At 61.2% G+C, this 15,943-nt stretch overlaps 1 protein-coding gene across 1 annotated transcript; it reads right to left on the bottom strand.

Moving 5' to 3' along the window:
• Positions 1 to 7,479: 7,479 nt before the first annotated feature.
• Positions 7,480 to 13,132, bottom strand: LOC120378844 (leptin). Its single transcript, XM_039497134.1, has 3 exons — positions 13,084 to 13,132; positions 10,240 to 10,410; positions 7,480 to 8,592 (listed from the first exon to the last, which is right to left on the bottom strand). The coding sequence occupies exons 1-3, from the start codon at positions 13,120 to 13,122 to the stop codon at positions 8,230 to 8,232; spliced, it is 573 nt and encodes a 190-aa protein (XP_039353068.1). The 5' UTR covers positions 13,123 to 13,132; the 3' UTR covers positions 7,480 to 8,229.
• Positions 13,133 to 15,943: the final 2,811 nt, after the last annotated feature.

Below are 15,943 nucleotides of genomic sequence, written 5' to 3'. Positions count from 1 at the left end.
GGAGCCGAGTGGAGAGGGTTGGGTCAGTTTCGGTTTGGGGCTGGGGGGTGCAGTGCAGGGAATCCCAAGCTGGGAACTAAGCTCCCTGCACCCCCAGAAGGACCAGTTTGAGGGGTCCTGGCTGTATCTCCAAGCTCTGCTGTAGCCTGTGTTCCTGTTGTCCAATAAACCTTCTGTTTTACTGGCTGGCTGAGAGTCACTGTGAGTCCCAGGAAGAGGGGTGCAGGGCCAGACTCCCCCACACTCTGTGACAGTCCCTCTCTTCCTTTTCTGCGGCACTTCAGCGGCAGCTCGATCACTCCGCCCCTAGTCCTCGGCGGCACTTCGGCGGCAGCTCAATCGGTTTTTTTTTGGTGGCAAAAAAGCTGGAGCCAGCCCTGGCCGTGGCTGGGATGATTTGGTTGGGGCTGGTCCCTAAAGAGCAGCAGGGGAAGTGGCTGAGGAAAGCTCGTAACTTGGCGAGACTCATAGGCATCATGGGATGTATGGCCGGGCACTAGTGGAGGAACAATGGGTTTGCACTGAAAGTGCTTTATGGCCGTGGAGTAGAAACCAGTCCCTAGGAGGCGCCGTCTCTCAGGAATGGCCCCTCTGGGTAAGAGGGAGAACAGAACAACATAAGAGCGGCCAGACTGGGTCAGACCAAAGGTCCATCTAGCCCAGCACCCTGTCCTCTAACAGTGGCCAATGGCAGGTGCCCAGAGGGAATGAACAGAACAGGTAACAGGTAACAGACCAGAGCTGGGACATCTGGGAGTAGCCAGTGTCAGGGGCTGGCTATCACGGGGAATGATTCACAGGGAGCTGGGGACTGGGCTGCAGCTGGTGTGAACCCGCCTAAGGCTGGCCTGGGATCGGCATCAGTCGGGGCTGTGAGAGACGGGCCTGCGGATGAGTCACTGCACTTTGTTCAATGGGGATTTGGCGCTGCCCGGCCCCTTGCAGGGGCCAGGACTGGGAGGGTACGTACTGGGAGCAGCTCAGTCCTCTGGTGATGGGGGCTGGAGCGCAGGCAGACCTAAGGGAGCCTAACAGGGCTCACGCAGGCAAAGGCCTCGTCCAACCTGATTCCAGCAAGCGCAGGCCAAGCCCCGTGGAGCGAGGCTGGGTGGGGCAAGCCTGGGGTTAGGTGTCTCTGGGCAGCTTCTGAAGTTATTTAACTGGAAAGACAAGAAGCAGGGTGGCCAAGGGAAACTGCTGGGCCGGGTGGGGGCAAATGGGGCCTGGAGTGAAGGGGAGGGAGTGTTATCTGCCCCCTCCCCCAATGCAAAGTGCAGCCTCAGTGTCCCTGCAGCCTGCCTCGCCAAGCGGCTGGAAGTGGGCGGGGAGGCATTTCAAAGCGTCTCGTCTTTTCTGCCAGTGTCCCAAGGGAGGACGCTGGGGGAGCAAGAGGGGCAGGGCTGACAGGAATCGCTGGCTCCAGACAAGCGCTCGACTGCCGATCAGGGCGCCTGGGCTAGGCCCTGTATAAAGCACCCGGAGACGTGGGCCCGCCCCCAGAGTTTGTTATCTTGTCATGGGCATGGGGAGGTGGGGCTGGGAAGCTGGCTGGCACACAGGCCCTTTCGTACGCATGCCAAGTGTAGGCTATGGGGACGAGGGGGACGCGTCTCCCAGGGCGAGTCGTTCCAGCACTGGGTCTGACACACACCCCTCTGACGCAGCTGGGCCCGGCCCCCGGCAGTGACAGGAGCTGGGCCCTGGCCCCTGGCCCCTGGCGGTGACGCGAGCTGGGCCCAGCCCCCGGCGCTGACACGAGCTGGGCCTAGCTCCTGGCAGCGACACGAACTGGGCCCGGCCCCTGGCCCCCAGCAGTGACAAGAGCTGGGCCCAGCCCCTGGCCCCCGGCGGTGACACGAGCTGGGCCTGGCCCCTGGCCCCCGGCAGTGACACACACCCCTCTGACGCAGCTGGGCCCGGCCCCCGGCAGTGACAGGAGCTGGGCCCTGGCCCCTGGCCCCCGGAGGCGACGCGAGCTGGGCCCGGCCCCCGGCGCTGACACGAGCTGGGCCCCGGCCCCTGGCCCCCGGAGGCAACGCGAGCTGGGCCCGGCCCCCGGCAGTGACACGAACTGGGCCTGGCCCCTGGCAGTGACAAGAGCTGGGCCCAGCCCCTGGCCCCCGGCAGTGACACGAGCTGGGCCCGGCCCCCGCCCCCCGGCAGTGACAGGAGATGGGCCTGGCCGCTGGTGGTGACACGAGCTGGGCCTGGCCCCTGGCCCCTGGCAGTGACATGAGCTGGGCCCAGCCCCTGGCCCCCGGCGGTGACACGAGCTGGGCCTGGGTCCCAGCGGTGACACAAGCTGGGCCCGGCCCCTGGCCCCAGGCCCCGAGAATACAGTATGTAGTATGGCAACTTTTTTTTATGGAAGGGGGCCCCTGAAATTGCTTTGCCCCAGGCCCCCTGAATGCTCTGGACAGCCCTGCTGGACCGTGGGGCTGAGCCAGCCCAGCCATGCCCAGGATCTTGAGCAATGGGAGTAGAGGGGGACAGGCACAAGGCCCGGTGCTGAGCGCTGGGTTCAGGGCCCACCGCGGTCGATGGGCGTCCTTGCAGCAGGCCCAGGGCAGGCCCCTGTGGCGGTACCCGGGCGGCACGGGGTCGTGGGAGGTGCCATCCAGGGGTGACCTCACTGACTGCCCAGGCCTGCAGGCCGTGACCTCGGCAGCCAGCGATGGGCTCGTAATCCCTGGGATCGGCCCGGCGCTGGGATTGTGCTGAGCCCAGCAGGCCTGTGTCAGTTCTCCTGAACGAGGCGCATTTTTCTGTCCTGGGCTTGTTTTCAAGGAAGCTTTGAAGTGTTTTCAGACCACGAAAGGAATTAGCTGGGCCGCCGGGATCGGTGTGCGGTCTGGGCGCTGCTTGGCTCCGCGCCCCCCTCACAGCAGCACGCTCAGCCCTGCAGAATGTGCTGACGGACGGACGGACATGGGACCCGTCCAGCTTACCAGGGAATCTGCTCAGGGTCCAACTTTCTGTCCTTTGGTGGCTGCTCCAGCCAGCTGCAAGCTGGGGTGCTGCCCCCACTTTTCCCTATGTGCCTGGGGCCCCCTCCCCCCACAAGGGCCTGGGAGCAAACAGCCCCTGCAAAGATCATGGCCAGTGAGCACGTTGGCCAGGTAACCAGCTGGGTGCCCTGTCGGCCCAGAGGAAGCCGGGGGAGGCGAGCAGCCCTGCCCTGCCCCCACCCGCGGCTCTAGGGCGCAGGCCGGCAGTGCCGCTGGGCTCATTGGGCCTGAGTGCGTTTCTTGGTGTCACGGGCCCCATGGGGCGCAGCGCAGGTCACGGCACCGTGCACGGGGCAGGGGGTGCGTGCAGCTCGCCCGTCTCTGCACGGAGGGGCGCGGTGTCAGCCACCTGTGGTGTTGTTTTGTGCCCTCCTTGCCCAGCATGGGATTCATTGTGGGGAGGGGAAGGCCGAGGGTGGGGCTGGAGGGGCCATCGGATCAGGCTCAGGGTATGGAAACCCCTCTGTGGGGTTGTGGGGGGCTGGAGAGGGACGGTCTCATGGTGGAAGGCGAAATGGAGACAATCCAGAGCCCCCAAACCACCAGGGAGGCTAAACCTGTCATGCTGGGGGGGGGGGGCTGTGACGAACTGGGAATGTTCATAATGTTTTCTCTGAATACTGTGTTGGTGCCTCAGTTTCCCCTATGCAGTTCTTAAGTATCTAGGTGGTGGGAGAAGGGGGGATATGATAGAGGTATATAAAATCATGAGTGATGTGGAGAAAGTGGATAAGGAAAAGTTATTTACTTATTCCCATAATACAAGAACTAGGGGTCACCTAATGAAATTAATGGGCAGCAGGTTTAAAACAAATCAAAGGAAGCTCTTCTTCACGTGGCGCACAGTCAACTTGTGGAACTCCTTGCCTGAGGAGGTTGTGAAGGCTGGACTATAACAGCATTTAAAAGAGAACTGGATAAATTCATGGAGGTTAAGTCCATAAATGGCTATTAGCCAGGCTGGGTAAGGAATGGTGCCTCTAGCCTCTGTTCGTCAGAGGGTGGAGATGGATGGCAGGAGAGAGATCACTTGATCATTGCCTGTTAGGTTCACTCCCTCTGGGGCACCTGGCATTGGCCACTGGCGGTAGACAGATACTGGGCTGGATGGACCTTTGGTCTGACCCGGTGCGGCCGTTCTTATGTGTGATTGGTGCACAGCCCTAGAGGACAGATGTGATGCTGGCTGGACAGAGAATGACCGACACTCTGTCGCCTGGCAACTAATGGCCAGGCCCTTCCCCCCAGCAAGGGGATGCTAAAGGTGTTGGAGAACAAAGAGATCAGGTGGCCGCCTGGCCCGAGAAAGGAACAAAGCCCAGAGAGGAGGGGCTGGAGGGGGTGTCAGTCTGGAGCTGGCTGGGGATGGGAAGTGAGGGCAGACGTGGGGGTCTGGCTCACTGCTCCCCCAGAATGGACCCGGCCGAGGGGTCCGGTTCGCGGTACCTACAAGCTCTGTTTTAGACCCTGTTCCTGTCATCTAATAAACCACTGTGTTACTGGCTGGCTGAGAGTCACGTCTGACTGCGCAGTGGGGGGGCAGGACCCTGTGGCCCCCCCAGGATCCCGCCTGGGCGGACTCGCTGTGGGAAGCGCACGGAGGGGCAGAGGATGCTGAATGCTCCAAGGAGAGACCCAGGAGGTGAAGCCGTGGGAGCTTCTTGCCCTGGAGACAGGCTGCTCACAGAGAGGAGACTTCACCAGAGTCCTGCCTGGCTTTGTGGGGAGCAGTTCCAGAGCAGCGCCCAGGGACTCCGTGTCAGGGCCTCCCCCATTATCTTTGCCCCTCTGCAGAGTGAGGGACCTATGGCCACCCTCTAAGCTATTCACCCCACAGGCCCTCTCCATTCCTGACCCCCACTCACTGTGCCCCCCTGTGATGTGGCGGGTCACCTGCCTGCCTCCCCCATTTGAACATCACCCCCCTGGGAGCTGGCTGGGCAGGTGCTGAGGGGCTGAGCAGAGAGTGACAGTGCCCCGGGGCAGAGCTGAGCCCTAGGTGGGTTAGTGCTGGGGCTGCACTGAAACCCTCCATCGGCCTCGTTACGTCTCCCGGGGTAAATCCAGCCCCTGTGCTGACCGGGGCGAGCACAGAATTCCTGTCGCCCTAACGCGCTGCAGCATTTGAAGGGCAGACATACCCCAAGGCAAGAACCGCCTGAGGCTACAGAAATCCCAACCCGCTCCACTGAGGCCTGGTCTGCCCTGACCAGTGTGGGTGACCTTGGTCTGTCAGTCAGGGGGTTGAAAACTCCAGCCCCCAAGCGCTGTCGCGACGCCGACCTAACCCCAGTGTAGACGCAGCTATGGCGATGGAAGAATGCGTCACGTCATTGTGACGAAGTGGGGCTGTTCTTAATGTTTCCCCTGAATACTGTGGGGGGGCCTCAGTTTCTGGCCGACCCTCTGTCGCCTGGCAACTAATGGCCGGGCCCTTCCCCCCGTGCAAGGGGATGCTAAAGGTGGGGGAGAACAGAGAGGTCAGGTGACCTCCTGGCCCGGGAAAGGAACTGAGCAGAGGAGGAGGGGCTGGAGGGGGTTTCAGTTTGGGGCTGGCTGGGGACAGGAAGTGAGGGCAGATGTGGGGGTCTGCCTCTCTGGGCCCCAGAATGGACCCGGCTGAGGGGTCCTGTTCTCTGTACCTACAAGCTCTGTTTTAGACCCTGTTCCTGTCGTCTAATAAACCTCTGTGTTACTGGCTGGCTGAGAGTCACGTCTGACTGCGCAGTGGGGGGTGCAGGACCTGGTGGCTGCCCCAGGACCCCGCTGGGTGGACTTGCTGTGGGAAGCGCACGGAGGGGCAGAGGATGCTGAATGCTCCAAGGAGAGACCCAGGAGGTGAAGCCGTGTGAGCTTCTTGCCCTGCAGACAGGCTGCTCCAAGGGAGAGGAGGCTCCCCAAAGTCCTGCCTGGCTTGGTGGGGAGCAGTTCCAGAGCAGCGCCCAGCCGGGGGACTCTGTGACAGTCATTCAGGGCAGTGATGTTCCTATACAAACGGAACCCGCCCCTCCCTGCCATCGCCGTAGGCTGCCTCTACACTACGGCCAGCCTAGCTAGACACCAGCATAACCGGACCAGTGTGATCTCCATCGTGTAGCCACTAGGAAAACCCTGCTGGAGGAAGAGGAGGGAACAGGCGAGACAGAAAGACACTTTGTTTCGTTATAATGTTAGAAGGTGGCGATGGTGGGGAAAGTGGGATATACAAAAGTTTCATACCAAACGTTTGGGAGCATCTCTTCTCCTTACCCCGCTAGCTCTTGGTACAAAGCCACACCCTTCTTTCCCCAGGAGACTGCAGGGAGCGGGGCTGGTGCTTGCAGCTGAGGCTAGGTTTGGTACGAAGGACGGGGGTTAGACAGACACTGAACAGGAGGTGGCCACGACCTTTTAAAAAGCGAGAGCGAGATGTGGTGACAAAGCCGCCCATGAGGCCAAGCTTGGGCCGTGTTCAGAGAGATGGCTTCGTCTAGAGGCAGCCGCAGGTGGTGTCACAGCTCTGTCCCTGCTCTCCACCTGTCTGCGACAGCCACCGAGAACGTCCCCATGGAACGCTCCCCACTACATGTCCCACCGGCGGCAGAGGGCAAAGCCGCGTCAGCACTGCAGGAGTTGGGAGCCAGCCGTGCCGGGGGCTGCAGAGGGCCAGGACATGGGTGCTGGTCTGGCTACGCTGCAGTCGGTGATGTCGCTGCAGTGGGCTCTAGACACACCTAAGCTGTCGCTAGCTTGAAGAACAGCAGCAGCCAGGCCGCAGCAGCATGGGCTAGTGGCCGGGTACCTCCCTGGCGCTCTTGGGGCAGCTGTACGGCACATGCTGCTGCCGCTCCGCGGCCATCGCGGTTCAAGCTTGCTTGCTCGGGTGTGTCGTACCGCTGCCTGCAGCGCAGACATGTCCTGAGTCGAGGCCTCGGTCCTCCCTCCTGTGGGTAGGGACCCGGCCAGCCAGGGGAGAGAACGAATCCCTACCCCCTCCCCCCCCGATGCTCCCACGGTGCCAGGGAATGGCGGTAAGTCACAGGCAGAGGATCCAGCTGCGGGGGTGCAGCAAACAACCCCCTTTGCACAGGCAGACAACAGGCAATTAACGGGAGAGGCTAGCAGTGTCGGGTAACTGGGATAACCCCTGCATGAAGAGATGTCATTTCCGGCTTCAGGCTGTGAGCAGGTCTGAGGAGCTCAACTTCCTCCCTGCCTTGGGGGCTGTCCCTCTGAGAGCCCAGTGCAGGCAGCCTCACCCCCCGCATGAAACCCAGGCACCCCTGACTGGCTGGGGACGGAGCCCTGCCATGGCTGGAACGGACGCACACCGATGGGCCTGTCTCCGGACAGGACCTGGTACTGATCGGTGCTTTCGACCGAAAGCGCTAAGACGCTTGCTGGTTTCTCTGAGCAAAGTTTGCCCGAGTTTTCCAGGTACAAACTGAAAGGCAGTGAAATCCCCTCGTCGGGGCCAATGGACCAGATCAGCAACAGAGAAATTAACTTTACTTCAAAACAGATCATAGAAGAAATAAATATACACGTCAACAAGCGAGCAGGTCACACCTCCATGGAGTTTTCCGCCAGCCCCCCGTCACTTTGGGTTGGATGGGACCTTGCCACTTTCAAGTCATCCAGAAGGAGTGATGCTAAACTTCTGGTCCCCTCCCATCAGGCGGCGTGGGCCACGTATGTAACGCTCCCCCCTTTCTTGGCCCAGGAAGAGAACGCTAGGCTCCGCACCCCCCACAGGCGCACAGCGCCACAGAGAGGCCACTGGGTCAGTGCAGCCCATTTCAAACTTAAATTAAAAAAATACAGATACAATAAATAAATACTGGCAAACTGCTCCAGGCATAGACTTCCTACAACAAAGGCATGATGGTAGCTCCTGGATAGCCGGCCTTGTGCTCCTTACAGGAGAGCAGTAAACTTCTCTTTGGCATAGGTAGCAGTTCAGATCACAGACAAACTGTGTTTGCAAACTTCCAGTGGCGGTGAGAGTCCTCAGGCCTCAGTATTCTGCTCCTTGCTAGAAGGACAGCAAGGAGGGTATGGCCGGGCACCAGGTAAAGTCCTTGGTGTATTTTCTCTCAGTGGAAGTACGTGTGGGAATGAAAATTCTGACATTCAGAGCAGCGGGCCAGAGGTGGTGCTCTGCAGCTGACTTACAGGAGAACCTAGAACAAAGATGTCCCATTCAAGGCTTTCAGTCAGCTGGTGATGCAGCCGTTCTCCTCTAGCAGCTCTGAATGTGATCCAGATGTTTGACGATGCTGTGCAGGCACTTCTGGAGCCGGTCCAGCGCCACCACGGCAGTGGTGTAAGGAGAGGTAGTCAGCAGCTCTGTCAGATTCCCCAGAGCGTCCAGGTTAGAGGATTTGTGGAAGGTGCAACTGAGGTGAGAACCCAAGGTCTGGATCAGACTCCGGAGGTTCTCTATGTCGTTGAAGATTTGTGCTACTGGCACGTTTTCCATGGGCAGGCTGGGCAGGATCCTCTGGAATATCTGCAAGGTCTCGTCCATGGAGTCTAAGCTCTCCAAGGGTCGCTCTCCGGGGATGAAGTCAAGTCCATTTATCTTCAAGTTCAGCGGGAAGAGCTGCATGGAGGAGAAGGCTAGTTAGCCACGCAAGCCGCCCTCTCTTCTCCGCAGGGGCTGTTTGGCTAAGGGCTATGGCACGGCTGCGCTCCGGGGATCAGCCCCGGTAGCTCAGACAGCTCTCGAAAGGCCTGCATGCTCTTCCTGGAGCACGACAAACTCCATCGCAAAGGCGCGGGGAAGGCCACACCGGCGGCCATGGACTGGCTGGGCCCCTTGCTATGCTGCCTTTGAAGGCACCTCCTACAGCATGTGTGAGGCGGGGGGAGAGGGGGGAGGAAACACATGTGCCATGTGTCTAGGTCACAAACAGGGGCTGGTTCTAACTGCCTCCTGCTGCCTCCTGCCCTGGCTTCCATCGGAGAGTTACCTGGGATCCCCCAAGCAGAGGCAGATTAAGGTTTCATGGGGCCCTCGGACACAGCAAGTGGGGGGGGGGGCTCCTCACCCCTTCCGCCTGTGGTCCCACCCCATTCTGCCTCCTACTATGGCCCTGCAACCCCTTTGCTCCTTTCTGCACCCCGCAAAGATCAGAGAAGCTCTGCCCCCCCCACGGCCCCAGGGCTGCAGCGGGGAGTGAGAGCTCTCCCAGCCCTGAAGCCGTGGCAGTGAGCGAGAGCACCTCCAATCCCGGGCCTCAGCCGGGCTCCAGGCGCTGCGGCTTCCCCGACCCACCCACACGGTGCTTCTGCTGGGGCGCCAGGCTTCCGCCGCCCAGCAGCGGATTTTTTCCGGGGCCCCACAATTGGCCGGGGGCCCTAGGCATGGGCCCTGTCGTCCCACTGGCTAATCCGCCACTGCCCCCAGGTAGGAATGCAGCACAGTGGGCAGTGTCGGGGCGTCCAGTGGGCAAAGTCAAGTGAGCGTTTGCAGAACGTGGCAGCAAATGACTCACTTTGGGGCTGCAGGAAGGACGGGCGGTTAAACCACAGAGCCTGGGAGCTGGCTCCTTCTTCCCTCTCTGCCACTGGCACGTGGCCGTCCTTGGGCCCCTCCTAACCTGCTCAGTGAGTGCCAGGAGCTTGGAGCATGGAGATCCTTTGATGGGAGATCCCTGGAGCAGAGAGATAGCCGTGCCTCGGGGGAGAACTCACATGGTCAGCCATCCTAGGCTTGGGCCCCTCAGTGCTAGGGAGGACAAGGCCTGGAAGGGCTCGGAGCAGGGGAACGCGGATGATGGAAGTAGCACGTACTAGAGAAGTGTGTGTGTGTGTGTTCCCTGCCGCAGAGATAAGGACAGCAGCCAGGACATGACACCCCAGCTGTCTGTCCTCAGTGCAGGGCAGAGAAGGGCTGTCCCAGGGAGCAAGGGAGATTCATGCTGACCCTCGGGGAAGGCTCCCTTCCAGCCAGCTCAGGGACAGTGGAACCGTCCCCCCGGGGAAGGGTCTCAGGACGGGGTGGGCAGTTACAGACTTGTCAACCCGGCACCCGCAGTCGTGTCCAGTTTGATTCCCTGGGCCGGATCCTCAGCTGGCGGGGCCCACTGCCTTCTCGGGCCGGGTGTTACTTTCCACCCGCAGAGGGCCTGGCCCCAGGAGTCTGTTCGTGCCCCAAGGGTGAAATACAGCAGTGCCGGGAGAGGAATCCTTCCATGAGCTGACCCAATCGCCCCACTGATCCTCCGCCCGGCTCGCCCCCTCGTACCTGGTGCTCCTGGATCCGGGCTATGATGGTTCGCGTGAGGTTTTTGGTGTCGGCCTTGACCTTGTCGATTTTCACCGGCCGGCTGTAGAAGAGAGGCAGCCAAACGCAGAGCAGCCCACAGAGCGGCAAGCTGGGACACCGCATTTTCCTCCTGCCTTCTTCGCTAAGGCCCTAAACAGGCGAGAGCGACGCAAGTTAAACGTTAGTCTATAAGGTGCCACAGGATTCTTTGCTGCTTCTACAGAACCAGACTAACACGGCTACCCCTCTGATGCAAGTTAAACGGGTGTTTGCAGCCCCCTAGAGACGTGGCCTCCCAGGAGGTCTGAGAGCTGTGGGGTGCTGTGGCTGCCTCTGCTCCAACAGGGGTGGGCTGCTCTGCCTGTGCACAGGGCACCAGGCTATCAAATGAAGGAGCAACTGCCCCGAATCTGCATCTGGCTCTCAGCTGGGTCTTTTAACCTGAGCTGGGGAGCCCATGCCAGTAGAGCCAGGGGTCCCAACTGCTGACGAGGCCCCTGGGGGGGGTTGCATTGTACAGGCCTGCACTGACTGCAGCCCCAGGGGTTAAAGCAGCAGGACACAGGCCGGGGAGCTGTCCCTGGAGGTGCCCTGCAGCATTCAGCAGCATGGTCTGTGCAGCCAGGGCCGGCTCCAGGCTTGGGGCGGCATGCTGCGGGGGGCGCTCCGCCGGTCGCCGGGAGGGCGGCAGGCGGCTCCGGTGGACCTCCCGCAGGCGTGCTTGCGGATGCTCCACCGGAGCCACGGGACCAGCGGACCCTCCGCAGGCACATCTGCAGGAGGTCCACCGGAGCCGCGGGACCGGCGACCGCCAGAGTGCCCCCCGCGGTGTGCCGCCCTGCTTGGGGCGGCGAAATTGCTAGAGCCGCCCCTGTGTGCAGCACACCTTACACCCGCAGCTCTCCACGGGAGCGCGGAACAAACATGTGAGTTATTTGGGCTGCACCTACCCGAGATCGGGGCCCAGGGGGCTGGGTGCTGCGTGTCCACAGGGAGAGACAGGCTCTGCCCCAACAAGCTCCCAGGCTGGCTAGCCAGCGGGTGGATGAGAGAGGAGTTGTTATCCCATAGCCCTGATGGGGAACGGAGGGATTAAACGGCTCCCCCATGCTCCCACAGGCAGGCTGTGTCAGAGCTGGAAACCGAACCAAGAGCTCCTGACCCCAGTCCAGTCCGTCAGCCACAAGCCCGTCCTTCACAGCTGGGCTCAGGCAGAGAGCGACTCCCTTCCACTCCCCATGTCCTCATATTACCCTCTCGCTGGCTTGGCAGCTGCCTGCCCACCCCTCCCCCTCCACTGTGCATTCTTTTCTCTTTCGCTGGTGGCCACAGGCCCGTGCGGCTCCGCACCATGTGTGATGTGTCAAGGTTTCGCTTTGAGATTCCTGGCAGGGCTCCCTGCCCTGTGGCCTGCAAAGGCTCGGGCTGAGATTCCCGGCAGCGCTGCCTCTCTCTGAAGAAGCGGTGGCCAGCAATCGCATATGTTCCTGGGGCCCCTGGCAGGCCTGTCGCCTGCTAGCCTGTGCCAGGGTCTACGCTGCCACATCGGCACTGCCCTGGTCATTGCACTAGCTAGATTAAAGTGGGTCGAGTGGCCCTTGGCTAGCAAAGCTGGATGGAGCCGCCCAGGGTCGGGCGAGGCCCTGTCACTACTGTGCAGGTATTTCCTCACAGCACGAGGTCAGGCAGTAACATCATCGCTGCTGTACGGGGGGGACTTGCCCAGGGCCAGACCCCAGCTCTCCCTCGTCCAGCCCAACATCTCCACCCCCAGCCCTTCCTCTTGGCAACGGGACAACGTGGTGCAGAGCAGAACGCCCGAGCGCATGGCAAGGGGGACACAAGGCCAGGGGGACGTGCGGTCACTGGACCCCAGCCCCTGGCTTAATCAGGCACCTTTCCCCTAGCAGGAATAAACCAGCCCCCACCGTGAAACATAACTGGCTCCCCATCCGCAGCCAGGGCTGCTCACAGCTCCAGCATCTCTGCACTCAGCAAAGCAGCGCAAGGGACCTGGTGCAGAGAGCTGCTCGGCCAGGGACACTGGCTTTATACCTGGCCAGGTAAAGTCTCCTGGCAGTTTGGCAGGGCTGAGGAGACCACAGCGTCCTGCTGACACCCCTCTGCACCTCCCAGACTCCCCCAAGCATGAGTGAGAGGAGACACCGGCTCCACTGGGACCTCTTGATCTCAAGCCTCCTTCCAGACCTGGCCCCTGGGGCACCGGGCCCCTGGATCTCTATGAGCCTGCCCTCCCCACCTGCTCAGTTTCTTTGCCCCTTCTCTCCTATCTTCCTTCCTGTCTCACCTGCTTCCTCCCTTGCCCTGAGCTGCTCTCTCCCCCAGACCACCGGGGAGCCCCCTGTCTAGCAGGGGTTCAGATCACCAGGACTATGGGGCTCCTTCCCCACACCCCCTGGAGAGGGGTGAATCCTGTCTTGCCCTACACGCTGCCCCTCCATCCCCCATTAACACAACAGTGCCACCTGGCACTCTCCCTCCCACAGACCTCCCAGCCTCAGTCCCATTTGGCAACAGGGGAAACTGAGGCACGTAACGGGGACTTGGCTGGCAGAGCCAGGCAGGGAACCCAGCTCCCCCGAGTCCCTCCCCTCCCCACAGGGCCACCCCCGCCTGGCAGCTTTTAAACCCCATGGCCCCGGAGAGGCTCCTTCCCCGTCCCCAGCCAGGGCAGAAGCGCCGGGCTCCGGGGCGGGAGCAGGGCAGGGCAGCCCCAGCTGAGCTGCGGCGGGGAGCCGGCCAGCCTGGGGCCCGGCGCCCCGGGAGGGACCGAGGAGAAGGGAAGGGGGCCCCCCACCTTACCTCCCGGCTCGCTTCCCCTCCGCGCTGCGCTGGCTCCATGTCGGGCCGGGCCGGCTTATATAGCGCCGCGGCAGCATTGCACAAGGGTTACTCATCGCTCCCCTCCTCCGGCTCGCCCCGCCGGGCGCCCGCTGCAGCGCCGGGCAGAGCGAGAGAAGAGCCGGGCCGGCTGCAGCGCGGGGCTCCCCTCCCCTCCCCGCGCCCCGACACCCCGCTGCCCGCGCCGGCCTGGGGGCAAACCCGCCCCGGCTGCCAGCCCCGGGACCCCGGGCCAGCCCCACCTGCCGCTCGGATCGGGCTGGGAACCGCTCGGGGGCTGCGCAGACCCCAATTATCCATCCCCTACACCTCTCTAGCCACCCGGCCCTGCACCCCTGTATCTAGCCTCTACATCTCCCTATCCATCCCTCCCTGCACCCCTCTAGCTATCCCCTACACCTCCTCCATCCATCCCTCCCTGCACCCCTCTATCTATCCCCTACACCTCCTCTATCCATCCCTCCCTGCACCCCTCTATCTATCCCCTAAACCTCCTCCATCCAGACCGCCCTGCACCCCTCTATCTATCCCCTACACCTCCTCTATCCATCCCTCCCTGCACCCCTCTATCTATCCCCTACACCTCCTCCATCCATCCCTCCCTGTACCCCTCTATCTATCCCCTACACCTCCTCTATCCATCCCTCCCTGTACCCCTCTAGCTATCCCCTACACCTCCTCTATCCATCCCTCCTGCACCTCTATCTATCCCCTACCCCTCCTCTATCCATCCCTCCGTGCACCCCTCTATCTCCTACACCTCCTCTATCCAGCCCTCCCTGTACCCCTCTATCTATCCCCTACACCTCCTCTATCCAGCCCTCCCTGTACCCCTCTATCTATCCCCTACACCTCCTCTATCCATCCCTCCCTGCACCCCTCTATCTATCCCCTACACCTCCTCTATCCATCCCTCCCTGCACCCCTCTATCTATCCCCTACATCTCCTCCATCCCTCCGTGCACCCCTCTATCTATCCCCTACACCTCCCTATCCATCCCTCCTGCCCCTCGATCTATCCCCTACCCCTCCTCCATCCATCCCTCCGTGCACCCCTCTATCTATCCCCTACACCTCCTCTATCCATCCCTCCCTGCACCCCTCTATCTATCCCCTACACCACCTCTATCCATCCCTCCTGCACCCTCTATCTATCCCCTACACCTCCTCTATCCATCCCTCCTGCACCCCTATATATATCCCCTACACCTCCTCTATCCATCCCTCCCTGCACCCCTCTATCTATCCCCTACACCTCCTCTATCCATCCCTCCCTGCACCCCTCTATCTATCCCCTACACCTCCTCTATCCAACCCTCCCTGCACCCTCTATCTATCCCCTACACCTCCTCTATCCATCCCTCCCTGCACCCCTCTATCTATCCCCTACACCTCCTCTATCCATCCCTCCCTGCACCCCTCTAGCTATCCCCTACACCTCCTCTATCCATCCCTCCCTGAACCCCTCTATCTATCCCCTACACCTCCCTATCCATCCCTCCCTGCACCCCTCTATCTATCCCCTACACCTCCTCTATCCATCCCTCCCTGTACCCCTCTATCTATCCCCAACACCTCCTCCATCCCTCCCTGCACCCCTCTATCTATCCCCTACACCTCCCTATCCATCCCTCCGTGCACCCCTCTATCTATCCCCTACACCTCCTCTATCCATCCCTCCCTGCACCCCTCTATCTATCCCCTACACCTCCTCTATCCATCCCTCCGTGCACCCCTCTATCTATCCCCAACACCTCCTATATCCATCCCTCCTGCACCCTCTATCTATCCCTACACCTCCTCTAGCCATCCCTCCCTACACCCCTCTATCTATCCCCTACACCTCCTCTATCCATCCCTCCCTGCACCCCTCTAGCTATCCCCTACACCTCCTCTATCCATCCCTCCCTACACCTCCTCCATCCATCCCTCCCTGTACCCCTCTATCTATCCCCTACACCTCCCTATCCATCCCTCCCTGCACCCCTCTATCTATCCCCTACACCTCCTCTACCCACCCATCCCTGCACCCCTCTATCTATCCCCTATACCTCCCTATCCATCCCTCCCTATCCATCCCCTACACCTCTCTACCCACCCGGCCCTGCACCCCTCTATCTATCCCCTACACCTCCTCCATCCATCCCTCCCTGTACCCCTCTATCTATCCCCTACACCTCCTCCATCCATCCCTCCGTGCACCCCTCTATCTATCCCCTACACCTCCCTATCCATCCCTCCCTGCACCCCTCTAGCTATCCCCTACACCTCCCTATCCATCCCTCCCTGCACCCCTCTATCTATCCCCTCCCCCTCCGCTATCCATCCTCCCTGTACCCCTCTATCTCTCCCCTACCCCTCCTCCATCCATCCCTCCCTGCACCCCTCTATCTATCCCCTACACCTCCTCTATCCATCCCTCCCTGCACCCCTCTATCTATCCCCTACACCTCCTCTATCCATCCCTCCCTGAACCCCTCTAGCTATCCCCTACACCTCCTCCATCCATCCCTCCCTGCACCCCTCTATCTATCCCCTACACCTCCCTATCCATCCCTCCCTGCACCCCTCTATCTATCCCCTACACCTCCCTATCCATCCCTCCCTGCACCCCTCTATCTATCCCCTACACCTCCTCTATCCATCCCTCCTTGCACCCCTCTATCTATCCCCTACACCTCCTCCATCCATCCCTCCTGCACCTCTATCTATCCCCTACAACTCCTCTATCCATCCCTCCCTGCACCCCTCTAGCTATCCCCTACACCTCCTCAATCCATCCTCCTCTCTATCTATCCCCTACACCTCCTCTATCCATCCC

This window comes from Mauremys reevesii, linkage group 1, assembly GCF_016161935.1.
Source record: "Mauremys reevesii isolate NIE-2019 linkage group 1, ASM1616193v1, whole genome shotgun sequence".
NCBI lineage: Eukaryota > Metazoa > Chordata > Testudines > Geoemydidae > Mauremys > Mauremys reevesii.
Note: the sequence above shows the minus strand (reverse complement) of the source record. Positions and strands in the feature narration are given on the sequence as shown.